At 38.4% G+C, this 14,730-nt stretch overlaps 1 protein-coding gene across 3 annotated transcripts in view; it reads left to right on the forward strand.

Annotated features, from left to right (window-relative positions):
• Positions 1–249: 249 nt before the first annotated feature.
• The window catches only part of rxrbb (retinoid x receptor, beta b), a 36,529-nt gene continuing 22,048 nt past the window's right edge, over positions 250–14,730 (forward strand). The window contains exons 1-6 of one of the 3 annotated variants that reach the window (XM_087285102.1): positions 250–383; positions 1,179–1,217; positions 1,357–1,557; positions 3,263–3,410; positions 5,050–5,229; positions 13,174–13,325. In XM_087285102.1, the coding sequence (XP_087141228.1) occupies positions 1,411–1,557; positions 3,263–3,410; positions 5,050–5,229; positions 13,174–13,325 (627 nt within the window). In that variant the 5' untranslated portion in view covers positions 250–383; positions 1,179–1,217; positions 1,357–1,410. 3 annotated transcript variants of the gene reach the window in all.

A 14,730-nucleotide genomic window follows, 5' to 3' on the forward strand; every position in this document is an offset into this window, starting at 1 on the left:
ACAGGCTACAGTGAAAATATTTCTATATGAGAAGGAGACCTTTGTGAACAGATGATACACAATCTTGAAAGACAACCAATTGTATTATCCCCCCAAATAATTATATTTGTGTATTCATAGCAAAAAAAAAAACGATTTGGACATAATATAGTACAAAGAACATCACGTACTTTCCTGCGTGTATATTTATTTAATTATTTGTTTATTTATTTATTTGCTTGCATACATTTCTGATGTGAACAGACTCTTAGTGTCCACTAGGAGGCTTGACTAACAAGGTATTTGTCTGGACGCAAACATTTATGGCGTAAACTGAAAATATAGACGAAACCATGCATTAAAGGACACGAATCGTTGCTGTTGGAGGATTCGGCGTTTGTTGGGTGAGACTGGGTCGACATGCTCATATATAATCTGCAAACTTCTGTAAAAATGACGGAAAAACAAACAAACACTTGGACGAGCTAGGCTAAGCTAACACGGGTTTGCCGTATTATCCCGTCTCGCCATTTCTGTTTTAGAATAGAACTGTTTGTATGCTGCACAAAATAACAATTTTATTTTAATAGACAGATATATGCGCTTTAAATTATATATTGAGGATGAACATTTTAGATCGAATATTTTTTCTTTAACCATAAACAGTCCGTTAGCCGTCATTAGCACGTTAGCTCTGCCCAGCGTTGCGTGCTTAATAATAAAGAACACAAACGCTGCCAGGAGCATGAAAATAACGGTCGTTGTCGAATAAAAAATGTCTAATAATACTTTTTTTGTTCTTAGCCATAAAATATCAGTTACAGGTGGAGTTGACAAACATTAGCGCTGATAGTATCAGTTCTGGTGATTATAAGGAACAGATTCAGGCTGCGTCCCAAAGCCTTATGAGCTTCCTATATAGACAGCATTTCGGGCGATATGGGCGTGTTCCAAGTTTCGAACATAGTGAGCTGCTTACCTATGCTGTAGTATAGGACTACTATTGATTGATTTAAAACGTTTGAATGCTATCGTAATTCCGCAATATACTGTAAAAGAAGGCAGCTTATTCGTTTTTTGTGACACAGCCTTAAACATCGGCCTGAACTACAGAAGGATAAATAAAACTGTAAAAGCAGACAAAACGTTACGTTTTTTTTTCTAAACTACACATCACGATATATTTTCCATATTTTCAGAGATATTTAAGATGAAACGCTTTTGAAATGGTGGATATTGTGAGTATGGCATATGCTTTTTTCCATTCTGGCCATTTTGGGATTTTAATGACATATGAACGAATATGACAGAAATCTTTTAAAACTCTCAGCGTATCTTGTCTATAAGTTCCTCTTTGTGTACATTTCTCTTTTTCAGAAGATAATCAAAGATCAACAGTCTCCCCTGTATTGGCCAGTCTAGTGTGCATCTATGAACTCCTTACCGCCCTCCACTTCTGCCGTCAGTAGCCCTGTCAGCTCCGTAGATTCGCCACTGTCAGCCGTCAGCTCGTCCATCGGCTCTCCTGGCGTTCCCGGCACCCCATCCATCGGATATGGACCCATCAGCAACTCTCAAGTGAGTTGCATGTTTAAGTTCTTCTAGAGATCTAGTAGGGATGTCCCGATACAACATTTTAACTTCTGATACAATACCGATATTGCAGCCTTCAGTACGAACCGACACCGATATAAATCCGATATCAGCACAAATCATGAATACTTTTACCTATTTCGCTGAGTTGAATGTAAAAACGGCTAGATCAAACTTAGAACAAAAGTCAGCAATAGTATGGAAATAAACAACCAATTTATTAACTACTGGTTGCATAAATGTGAACCTTTTACATAAGAATACATTTAAAGTAATTAAAGAATAAATATTAAGACCCTGAAAAATATCCTAATTGAAGAAACAAAATATTATTTTTTAAAGTGCAAAATACTAATTAAAGGTCACTTCAGTTATTTACTTTTTTACCATCACCAAATGGTAGAAACAGCTGAGAGCAGGAATAAATAAATAAATATGGGCAGTATGGTTAGTACAAACATTTACATGATCAGATCAGATGTTTAATCTGTGTTTGTATCATAAGAAGATTATGGCTGTATCAATGTTCCCAAAAAAAACATTATAATTTTATAATAAATTATATTCCACATATTATCATTTATATAAATATTTTTACAGTAGCTGGATTGAAACACACCTTTTGCCCACAGCACATACAATAATGTGACTTTAAATAATAATTTTATTTATTAATATGCATTTTATTTGCATAATATATTGCACAGATTAGAACCTACTACCCACATGGGTAAAGTAGACAATGTAAAGACAGACAGAACTGTAAACTGATGTGCAAAGCTGACACAGTTTATCAGAGCACTTTATCTTTCTGAGATTTTAAAGGAGAGTTAAACATGGGAATGCCTCTAATTAAATTTTACTTCTGCCAAAAAGTAATACCATTCTTTCTTTTAAACTGTAATGGCCCTCAGCAACAGAATAATTTCTTATTCTTATTTAATAGACAATTAAAACAACAAAAATGTTTAGCATTTAACACCTTTTACATGACAGCTATAGAAAACGAAAGCAGAACCTGGGACATGTTAGGCGATTTAGAAATCCTGGCTGAATGTATTTTTAAGTCTCAAATAGAGGACATGTCCAGGAAAAAGAGGATGTATTGTCACCCTAAATAATGAACTGGGTCAGTTTATTTATTAAAGTCTTTTCTTCGCGTGTCATCGCGCTCTTCTTCAATCGACTACCAAAGTCAGAAGTCCAGCGCGTCTCTAAAGTTTGAAGCAGCAGAGCACCCGAGTCTGTTTAGTTTCTCACGCACACAGAACCGGGCCACTGAGGTAAAGTCTTGTATGTAGGAAGCGCTGGTGTTGAATTGAGTATCACACTGGATGAACCACGATATGCCATGACCGAGTTGTAACGTAAACGTTTTAAATGAGGTTCGCATGCTGTGCGGTTCATCGCCATTCAGTGCATTGCTTAGCAGCGTATACAAAACAATGTAACTTAAAGATCGCTAACGGAGTTTAGAGAGTATCTGAATGCTTATATCGGAGATTTTCAACGCAGTCCTATATAATTTTTTGGACTGATATCGGACAAATTCCCGATATCAATATCAGATCGGGACATCCCTAAGATCTAGTCATTTTCCCTGTTGGATAAACAGCCTGTTTGCTAGTATTTTATTGTGTTTCTGGTGTTTTGGTTTTCTCATAGCTATCTGGGATTTTCTTTCTTGCAGATAAACTCCTCGATGTCGGTGTCTGCATTACATGCTGTCAGCAGCTCTGATGATGTGAAACCCCCCTTTGGCTTAAAGTCTGTCAGTGGCTCTGGGCCAATGCTCTCCCAGAAACGCATGTGTGCAATTTGTGGGGACCGATCTTCGGGTGTGTACTAAGTAATAGCCCCTTCAGATTACCCGTCCAATATTTGAAACTGAGATGAACAATTTATTTTGTCTGAAAAACAAATGTTTTTTGTTTATTAGTTTAACAGATGTCTATATGCTCTTCAGGGTGACTTGGTTTGCAAATGAACAAAGTTTACATTTTGCTGCTGTAGCATAAATTTTGTTTATAATTTGATTAGATTTGATGAAGAATAATTTGGTGTATATATATATATATATATATATATATATATATATATATATATATATATATATATATATATATATATATATATATATATAGCAGGTACAGTACATTATAACACATTACACAAATAATACATTACACAGATACAATACAGTTAATTGTTACCATATAAACATTCAAATGATGGCTCTAATAATAAGCAGTTTTCACAACAACTTCATTCAAATATATAAGAAATAATGAGGACATCACTCAGGGATGAGAAAAAAACATAAGAAATATTTTAAAAAGTGCATGTATAGGGATCTATATTTTTTTGGACACCATTTAATATAGTACATTTTAGAAATTAAAGCATAAAAAGCATGCAGACTTTATAATAAGTATGCTTTTTGCTCCTAAATATGTACAGACTTCAGTGTATTTTAGCTTTTTGATTATGTGTGCAGCACTACTTTTGATTTATTTATGTAAAATTGGCCAAATTCTGTGACTGTTTTCAGGGAAAAAGCTAATTCCAAAATTGCATACACGTTTGCAAAATTTTGAAACGATAGCGTTTTCTATTTCAACACTGCAATAAAAAAGTCTTCCTAAAATTGACATTTCATATAGAATTGTGTAATGTAATCTGGCTTTTTTTTCTTATAAATGTATTCAAACTGCAGGCATACAGCACTTTTAGCAAAGCAAACAATTGAGTAAAATGAAATGCTAATCACGTGATGACATTTGTGAAATAATACCATATACTCTCAAAATATACATAAATGCCATAATCTTTATACTAACAGTAACTGTTATTGAAATGGATAAAAAAGAAACTGCGCAATAATACAATTAATACAAAGAATAAATTCCGAAACTGTCACAACATTTTAGAAGATACTTGCCTTTTTTATTAGTACTAATTTTATAATAGGGTGATGTGGTGGCGCAGATGGTAGCACAATCGCCTTACAGCAAGAAAGTTGCTGGTTCAAACCGTGGTTGGGTCAGTTAACATTTCTGTGTGGAGTTTGCATGTTCTCCCTGTGTTCACGTGGGTTTTCACCGGGTGCTCCGCTTTCCCCCACAAGTCCTAAGACTTGTGGTATAGGTGAATTGGGTTTGCTAAATTGGCCATAGTGAATGTGTGTGATTGAGTGTGTATGGGTGTTTCCCAGTAATGGGTTGCAGCTGGAAGGGCATATGCTGTGTAAAACGTGCTGGATAAGTTGGTGGTTCATTCCGCTGTGGCGACCCCAGATTAATAAAGGGACTGAGCCAAGAAGAAAATAAATGAATGAATAATTTTAAATTATTTTTATACACCCAAATACCAGGTTTGTAGAGTGGGTATTTTTGTTTCACAGTGAATGTTTTAAATAGTAATCACAATAATTTTATTGCAGCTCAGAGATAACGTGAGAATGATTTGTGTGTGCAGGGAAGCATTATGGCGTGTACAGCTGTGAAGGCTGCAAGGGTTTCTTCAAACGCACAGTCAGAAAGGACCTGAGCTACACCTGCAGGGACAACAAGGAGTGTCTGGTTGATAAACGTCAGCGCAATCGTTGCCAGTACTGCCGCTATCAGAAGTGCCTGGCCATGGGAATGAAAAGAGAGGGTGGGTACCTGTCAGTCTTTCAATGAAGACACATCACCTGTAACATGATGAACTAGGTCAGCTCTCTAAATTATAGGTGGAGCCATGTAAAAGCAGTGTCATTTAATAAAAATAGTGTGTTCTTAATGGGAAGGTGGTGTCAATCTTAGCTCGTATTGGTGATCATCTGAAGCAACAGTGACAGCAGAATAATCATTGGGTTTAGTTAAACAATGTACAAACTATGGGTGGAGCGAACCCGAATACTCTATTCGTGCCTTTCCGAATTCCATGTTTTTACAAATACTTATTTCGAACAAATACTTGAAAAATTATTTGTATTCGGGACCAAGAAAAACACTGTATCAAAAAGCAGCGTTTCCTCATTAGACCACAGTGCATGCCCGCGTGAGTGAGTGAGAGAGAGTGAGTGAGACGTTTAGGAGTCAGAGGGCGGGGTGGAGGTAAAAGATGTCTGGCACAGGCTTCTCCACACAGCAACAGACATAGAAGGCTCGGCTGAGCGAAAAAAAATACTTCACTGCATCACTATTTTTGTTAAATAGATTTTTGTACCTTAATTGGGTTTCCAGAGGCAGTTTATAAACTGTAGCGGAGTTTGATCAGGACATTCCATTACGCTGCATTTTTGACAATTGCAATCGGGTGCTCTCTGTTTACGTAACATTAGCTCTGTTAGCGCAGTAATTTAGACGATAGACTGTTGACAGAGTAACGTCAAAGTTCATTAATAAAGGTTAAAACGATGCTTGTGTAGTTGTGTCGAATTGTATGCACTTATGGGAGTTATATGGTACGTTTAAATCACTGTCTTTTGCAGACAGCAAGATATATGGCTATAGGCTAGTTAACCTTAGCATAGCTTCCCGTCACTTTTTGTTAACTTGAAACTCCTCAAATACATTTGGGCACCCAAATAGCCCAAATGTATTTAAGGAGTAGCCAAATAGCCATTTCTTGGTCCTCCACCAGTCAAAAAAAAAAAAACCTTCAAGTTCTGTGTGGAAGCATTTTACAGTCAGTGGTGCTGCAGATAAAACAAAGTAATACTGTATGTAATGTGTGCAAAAGCGAAATCAGCAGAGTCAGTGATATTAAACATCTGTCAACATCTTCTATGCATAATCATTCATTAATTTCTTTTCGGCTTAGTCCATTTATCAATCTGAGGTTGCCACAGTGGAATGAACCACCAATTTATCCAGCATATGTTTTACGCAGTGGATGCCCTTCCAGCTGCTACACAGCACTGGGAAACATCCATACACTCTCTTTCACACACATACAATAGGGACAATTTAGCTTACCCAATTCACCTGTATTGCATGTGTTTGGACTGTGGGGGAAACCGGAGCACCCGGAGGAAACCCACGCCAACATGGGGAGAACCCAGTCGAGGCTCGAACCAGCAACCTTCTTGCTGTGAGGCGACAGCGCTACTCACTGTGCCACCGCGCAACCCTCTATGTAATGTATTATCACATGCACTAAAAGCATCCTCTCCTGATACTGTCTGCCAACCCCTCACATACATCAATCGCCTCATCAGCTCAGCTATGTTCTGCTAAATCCTCCACATGCACCAAACCATCAACACAGCCACATTCTGCCCCACCAAGTCAGTTTCAAACATTAAAAAAAAAAAAGTAAAAATAACAAACAAACTTTGTGTCTGTTTTGTGGCAGGCAGATGACAATAGCAGGGCTGTATGTTTTAGTATTATATAGAATACTTTTGTTTTGCCAGATCTCCCAGTCAGGGGTTTATTTAGATTTATTTAGTTAATTTTAGTTTTTGGAATACTGTGCATTGGAAAGAAGTTCTTTCAGAAGAAGAACAGTTTTTTGAAGTATTATTTGTTTTTATTCTGTCTATTCAGTGTCCTTCAACAAGAACGGTGGTGGTAGGGTTCTTAATATTCACAATGGTTTTTTATTAGTTGTTGGTTTAACCATGGATGAGGTAATGGCTTCTATGTTATTTTCTTTTCAATGACGTTTCTTGTCACATGTTCAAAAACAACAACCAATATTGCATATCTATAATTTATATAATGGGTATAATTAAACAATCCAGTCATGTAGCTGGAAACAGCTATATGCCGGTCCCAAGCCCGGATAAATGGAGAGGGGTGAGGAAAGCAATGGCAAACTACCTCACAATTTTTGCCAAAAAACTTTATGGATCACAACTCAATGCTTTCAAATATGGTGCTGGAAGGTAGGCCCCCTGGGCTGGAAGGCATCTCACGACCTACCAGGGAAGAACAAGGGTGTTTTTCAAGTAGCTCGGGCATTATTGACGCGGATTGGACAAAGCCATCAGGTCGCCGACTTGCTGATGCTGCTCCAGTTGAAAGAACTCATCTGCGTTTTAGGAAGGTTCATAGCATCGGAGCTTGGAATGTCCGTGGCATGAGTATGGGCAAACTGGAAATCGTGAAATCTGAAATGGAACGTCTCAACATCGACATTATCGCCATTAGTGAGCTCCATTGGACAGGCAATGGTTTTTTTAACAGTGATGACCATACCGTCTACTACTCTGGGAACAACAACATAAGACGCAATGGAGTAGCTGTCATCTTAAACAAGAAAATTGCTAAAGCTGTTCAAAGCTTCAATGCTATAAATGGCCGAGTCATATCCATCCATTTCCATGGGAAGCCTCGCTCGCTCACTTTCCTGCAGGTATACGCGCCTACTACTGATGCGAAAGTAGAGGATATCGAAAAATTTTATGCGGATCTCCAACAAGCAATTGATCAAGCACCAACAAAGGACACCATATTTATTGGTGGGGATTTCAACGCAAAAGTAGGCGCTGATGAAGAGCAAATGATCATAGGCAATTTTGGTTTAGGGGAACGGAACGAGGCTGGTGACCGCTTGATCCAGTGCTGCCAAGAAAATCAATTAGTGATTGTAAACACCTGGTTTGAACAGCCGAAGCGTCGGTTATACACATGGACGGCCCCAAATGGATGTCGCAACCAGATTGACTACATCCTCTGTCAAAAACGCTGGAAGAACTCAGTACAGGTAGTCAAAACGCTTCCTGGTGCAGACTGCGGCTCTGACCACCAGCTACTCATTGCAAAAGTCAAATTTCGATTCAACACCATCAAAAGGCTTCCTACAATGCGCCGTTTTGACACCAGTAAGATCCCAACACAATATGCAGTCGAGGTAAATAATAGATTTGAGTCACTCGCTACAACTGAAAGAGCTCCAGATGAACTATGGGAAGAGATAAAATTGATCATAATGGATACAGCAAAAGGATGCATCCCGTATAGGAAATCAGCAAAAAGACCACCATGGCTCTCAGACTCATCGATTGAAATAGCCAATAAGAGACGGAACAGCCAAAGCCACTGGCAAGAGTTTTGAATTCAGATCTCTAAATGCAGAATTTCAACGGGAAGCAAGGCGGGACAAGGAGCGCTACTGGGATGAGCGGTGTTCAAAACTGGAAGCTGCTAGCAAGAAAGGCCACACCTGTGAGCTTTTTGACCATGTGAAGCAGGGGCGGGCATCATTTGCGCCCCGCAAAGCAGCAAATGTCAAAGATCGGAATGGTAAAGTACTACAGAATGAAGACCAAATCAAGAGAAGGTGGCGAGAGTACACAGAAGAATTATACACGGGCAATCAACTGAGTCATTCAGCCAATCAGGAAGACCCCAAAAGCGAGCAGGAACCAGATATTCTGGAGGAGGAGGTAGCCTGGGCCTTGAAAGAACTACCAAACAGGAAAGCCCCAGGCATTGATGGCATACCAACTGAATTACTCAAACCAATTCCGATTCATGTATTAACAACGCTGTGTCGACAGATATGGAAGACCAAATCATGGCCTAAAGATTGGACAAGATCAGTCTTTGTCCCACTCCCTAAAAAAGGCGATGCACAAGAATGCTGCAACTATCAGACAATCGCGCTCATACCACACGCAAGCAAAATCCTGCTGAAGATATTTCAACAACGCATGGCCTCATACATCGAGAGGGAGCTTCCTGACGTCCAAGCCGGTTTTCACAAAGGACTTGGAACCAGAGACCAGATTGCAAACCTGCGTTGGTTAATGGAGAAGACGCGTGAATATCAAAAGAACGTGTATATGTGCTTCATCGACTACAGCAAAGCTTTCGACTGTGTCAATCATGGCGAGCTATGGAAATGTCTGAAGCAGATGGGCATCCCGCAGCATTTAATAGATCTGACACAATCACTCTATAAGAATCAAAAGGCCACGGTCAGGACAGCATTTGGCAACACTGACTGGTTTGGGATTGAGAAAGGTGTTTGACAAGGATGCATTTTATCGCCTACCCTGTTCAATCTGTATGCTGAAGTGGTCATGAGGCTATCCAATCTGGACGAGTCACCAATCGGAGTTAAGATCGGCGGGAGAAACATCAACAACCTAAGTTACACCGATGATACGACCCTGATTGCAGAAAGTGAAAAGGACCTTGAATATCTGGTCCGAAGAGTAAAAGAAGAAAGTGAACACATGGGACTGTACCTCAACATCAAAAAAAACGAAGGTAATGACAGTAGCATGCAGTGGTACAGTCCACATAACAATTGACAATGAGGAAATCGAATCAGTCCAAGACTTCATCTTACTTGGATCCAAGATCGACCACAATGGTGAGTCAGGGCCGGAGATCAGACGAAGAATCGCACTTGGCCGCAGTGCAATGCAAGGAATGGTGAAGGTATGGAAAAGCAAGGACATCAGCATTGTAACAAAGATCAGAATAGTCAATGCCATTGTTTTCCCAATCTTTATGTATGCATGTGAGAGCTGGACACTCAAGAAGAAAGACAGAAGGAAGATCGATGCTTTCGAGTTGTGGTGCTGGAGGCGAATGATGCGCATACCATGGACGGCGAGGATCACAAACAAAACAAACCTGCAGCGTGTCAAACAAAATGTATCGCTAGAGGGCAAAATCACAAAGCAACGGCTCTCGTTCTTTGGTCACATCATGCGAGCCAACTCTATGGAAACAGCTTTAATGCTCGGTGCAGTCAGTGGATCAAGAAGAAGAGGGCGTCAGAGAACACGATGGCTGGACAATATCAAGACGGACTTGAACTTGAACATGGAACAACTGAAAGAAGCGGTCAGAAATAGGAAAGCATGGCAAATCATGATCCATAAAGTGGCCGAAAGTCGGTGTCGACTGATTGGCTAATCATCATCATAATTAAACAATACTTACACTATAACGTAAATTAGAAGTCTAATAGAAAAAAAATATGTATTTTTACACCATTTAGAATTTTACTCTAATACAAATACTTTCCCCCCCTCAACAAATACAAATTCAGATACAAATACCAGCTGTTCCGCACATCCCTAGTACAAACCAATAGTCCATGACAGTTCATTGAAATCTGTCGAATGTGTGCAGAAAACCACTAGCAAAAAAAATGGGGTATACATTTTTGATTGTATATCTTTATTTAACATCTCACTCCACTGAATCCTTTGTCTGATTCATGAATTTTTCACTGACTAACTGAGAATTTTGCTTCATGATGTGTATTAGCTTCATGTATAATTACTGTTAATTGCAGACTGCTTAGTGCTTAACAAAAATGACAACAAACAATACACTATTCTAATTATTAGATTTGCAATGTTGGTAATTTAAGTGAAAACATGTTAGATCAGTCGATTAAAAGGTTCGTTGTTTTTTAAATAAATAAAACAAATAAATAAAAATCAGTTTATAGCTGACATGTATAAAAATGGTTTTATACATTATTAATTAACATTTTTTAATTAAATTTAACAAGCATGGACACTCTTTAAAGGGTCACGAAACACCAAAACACATTTTTTGAGCTTTTGACAGTCGTATATGTGTCCCACACTGCTAAAAACACTATTAGAACACCTATATTTCACTAAAAAGTGTAAATTGGTTGTTTTTGCGTTATTTCAAGCAAATTCGTACTTCCTGTTTGAAACGAATTTTTGAAGCTGCGTCACGGTCATGACATAATAGCGTGTATTCCAGCGTGCAGACTGGGCGTCTGTGCCTGAGTGAGTCTTATTACGTCTTACAGTGTGATACATTAATGCATGAGTAAGGCTTGGTTCAAACCAATCAGCGCGCTCTATTGTGCAACTTCATTAATATTCATTTGTGTCACCGTGTTTACACCACAAAGACGCCACGTTGTGTTGGCAAAACAAGCGTGAAGTGTTGCTTTTATAGTTTGCTGCCGTTAAGTTTCGTTTTCATTTTCTCTCTGTGAGAGCTTATCTGGATCACGTGTGGATTAACAGTGTACGCGACGCTCGACAACAATAACTTGCGTGTCTAAGGAGGATTATTGTTTACCTGAGAGCTGTTCTCATCTGCAAACGCTGAAATCTGGATTTGCTTGTAGTATTCTCTCCATAAAGACGCGGCTCTAGTTGCTGGTGATTGTCCTGTCTCTACAGATTTGGTAAGTGAGCGACCAGTGCTCTTTGTTTATTCAGTTTGCTCGTATCGAATTAAGTTAACTATAGCACTGAGTGCAGAAATGTTAGCACCGCATTTAGTGACCGGAATAACACACGCGGCTTTCTGACGCTACCTGCCGTGTGCATCTAAGTTTCCGGGAAATGCGGAGTTTTTTTTTTCTCTCATTCGCCGTGCGGTATCAAACATTGCATGATAAATACACGCTTAGAGCAGTTCCTCGAATCACATATCTCGTTTGTCGCGAGGGGCATGAATGAATTCCCTGAATGAAAGAGCCAAACTGCAGTTAAAGTCCAACATTTAATAATTCAGCAAATAATTCGACTACAGATGTCCATGTAGGTTAAACACCATCGCTTTCTCCTGTCTGTGTGGGTGTGTATTTTGACTCTGAAACTCGCGCGTGCACAAATAGACACTCCCACACCATCCCACTTTAGTTCCTCCGACACTCCCCCCTAAACAGAGCTGGACACGCCCACTTTTCTGACTTTTTCGAAAGTAGAGGTGTGAAAACACCCTGCTGAAACGAGGGGGTTTCATGGCCCTTTAAATTTTAAGAACTGTCATAAATAAATGCTACTCATTAAGTGTGATTGGAATTTAAATCAAAACATTTAATTTCTTTATGCATTGTATGAAGATTCCTAAAAGGTTGGTAATGGTAGTTTTTATTAAAAACCAAGTGGTCATTTTTGGTGATAATCATTATTTAGAATTCACTTTTATTCAAATCAATTTGCAGTACACTTAGTTCAGAAACATTAACCCTACAGCTGCATTTCAGTCTTTCTAGCTTAGGGACACAATGGTGGTTGTTTTTTTTGGGGGGTTTTTCAGGTGAAATCTTGAAACTCTTGGCAACACCACCAAGTGTTGTGGAGCAGATGGCCTGGGCTGCATTACCTAAAAGCATTATAAGGCTAAGTATAACAAAAATTATTGTGAAACTGATCTTTATAAACAGTGTGTTTCACAAAAGCTTGAAAATTTGCATTGATCTACAAAGTGCTCCAGTGCAACTGTTGAGCCCTATGGGCATTATAAGTAAACTCTATTATTCAGACTCCTATATTGGACATTACTTAAAGATAACCTGTCGTTCTTTTATCATTTTTTTCCTAGCCTTTTGTACTTGAGTCTACAAATAGGTGGTTAATATAGACTTGTCTTGATTGCTAATCCACGAGAGATGACAGTTACTCTGTTATATGTTCAGGATACAACTCCATAAGGTCATATTTCAGCACTTTGGAAATGAACAGCGACTTCTATGTAGAACAAAGTTCTAACGCAATCCCTTTTGGGAAGCGTACGTGAAGTTGCCATGAACATTCGTAACCTTTCATGTACAGAAAGCTCTTACAAGTCAAGATGCATCATTATCAGGAAATCCGTCCCTGGCTGATTCCTTTACATTTGTGGGTTTGCTTTTTTGTTCCCCCAGCTGTTCAGGAAGAGCGTCAGAAGAATAAGGAACGGGATGGAGACTATGAATGCAGCAGTTCAGCCAATGAGGAGATGCCTGTGGAGAAGATCCTGGAGGCCGAGACAGCTGTAGAGCACAGAACAGACCTGCACTCTGATGCCACTGGTTCAGTGAGTGTGCCGCTTTGTGTCATGAGTTTTATTTAGAAATTCTACAAAACTAATAGTCTGGCTTCTTTCTGGAAGGAATCTGAAAGGGGCTTGGTATGGTAGTTGGTGTTGACAGTGTTTTTAAATTAACTGAAGCACCAGTTGTGTCACCTGCCACTGTGTCACCACCACCATAATTTTCATAAATGAAAAATCCCAGATACACTTTCTATCACAGATCAGCAGCAAGGTTCATATTTAATTGATCAGTAAAAGACGGGCCATTTTCAGACAGGGCGCAGGAGTCTGAAGACTTGCCACACTATCAACATAGTTATAATCAACAAGGTCATATTTGTATCTGCTTAAATCTAATTAGAATAGCTTGTGTTTCTTGTGTTGCTTTGACCAGTGTATTTTCTTGTCAGATACAGAATTTTGCACATAATATTTGTATTTTTATCTGGCAAGTACACTAGTATGTACACTCAAGCTAAATAATTGAGTGCCACAGACCAAAATAATAAAAAATATGAATTTGATTTTATAAGGGTATAATGATAATATAGGGGGAGCTGGTCATGTTACTCTTTTGTTGTTGTTGATGCAAGCAATTGACACCAATTTATTTTTTACAATGTCATTAATTTGAAAGTGAAAGGAAACAGCGCACAGAATTTATACAATATTTAAAAGCACCCAGTCCCCGGTGATGATGCTTTTATCGATGTGATCATCGCGTGCCGGATAATAATTGTGAAAAATATGTCATATTCACAACCCTAATGGAAAAGAAACTCTTTGTTTCATGAAAGAGTCAAAAAGCATTGTGATCTTTAAATGCTTAACACATTGTTATAATGATTGGTAGGGTTCTATACTATCTATGTAGATTTTGTTTTAAATATTATATAATAAAAAGTTGATTTAGTGACAAATCCAAAATATAATGAAAAATAATAATACAAATTATATCAAAATACTATTGAAGTTTAAGTCTAGTGTATCGGAATTTTCTGGACTATTGTCATCTTTACTGTCATTCACCCTGGATGTCCAGTTATTTAATCTGACTTGAATTAGTTTGGACCAAGCAACATTAAATGTGTTCTTGTTTTGTGCAGTTACATTAGAAGTGTAACAGCAAAAATGTAGGATCTGAAAAAGCAGTATGAGTTTGTATGTTTCACGTTGATAATTTGGAACACTTTGAGATTGTTCTTGCTTATTTCAACATCTCTTCTTAACTAACAAATGCAATACTTTGAAAAACAAATAATTACATTGTGACATAAAGATCAAAATATAGGGTTTACTAGTACAATGTGTCATTTTAGTAAACTGAAACATTAGAGCTATCGGTTTATTAGTATATCATGCTCTTTACCAGTAGCCAGTCTAGACACATTAAGATGATGGCTGCAGA

Source organism: Danio rerio, chromosome 16 (assembly GCF_052040795.2).
Source record: "Danio rerio strain M-AB ecotype USA chromosome 16, GRCz13ab, whole genome shotgun sequence".
In the NCBI taxonomy this organism is placed as follows: Eukaryota; Metazoa; Chordata; class Actinopteri; order Cypriniformes; family Danionidae; genus Danio; species Danio rerio.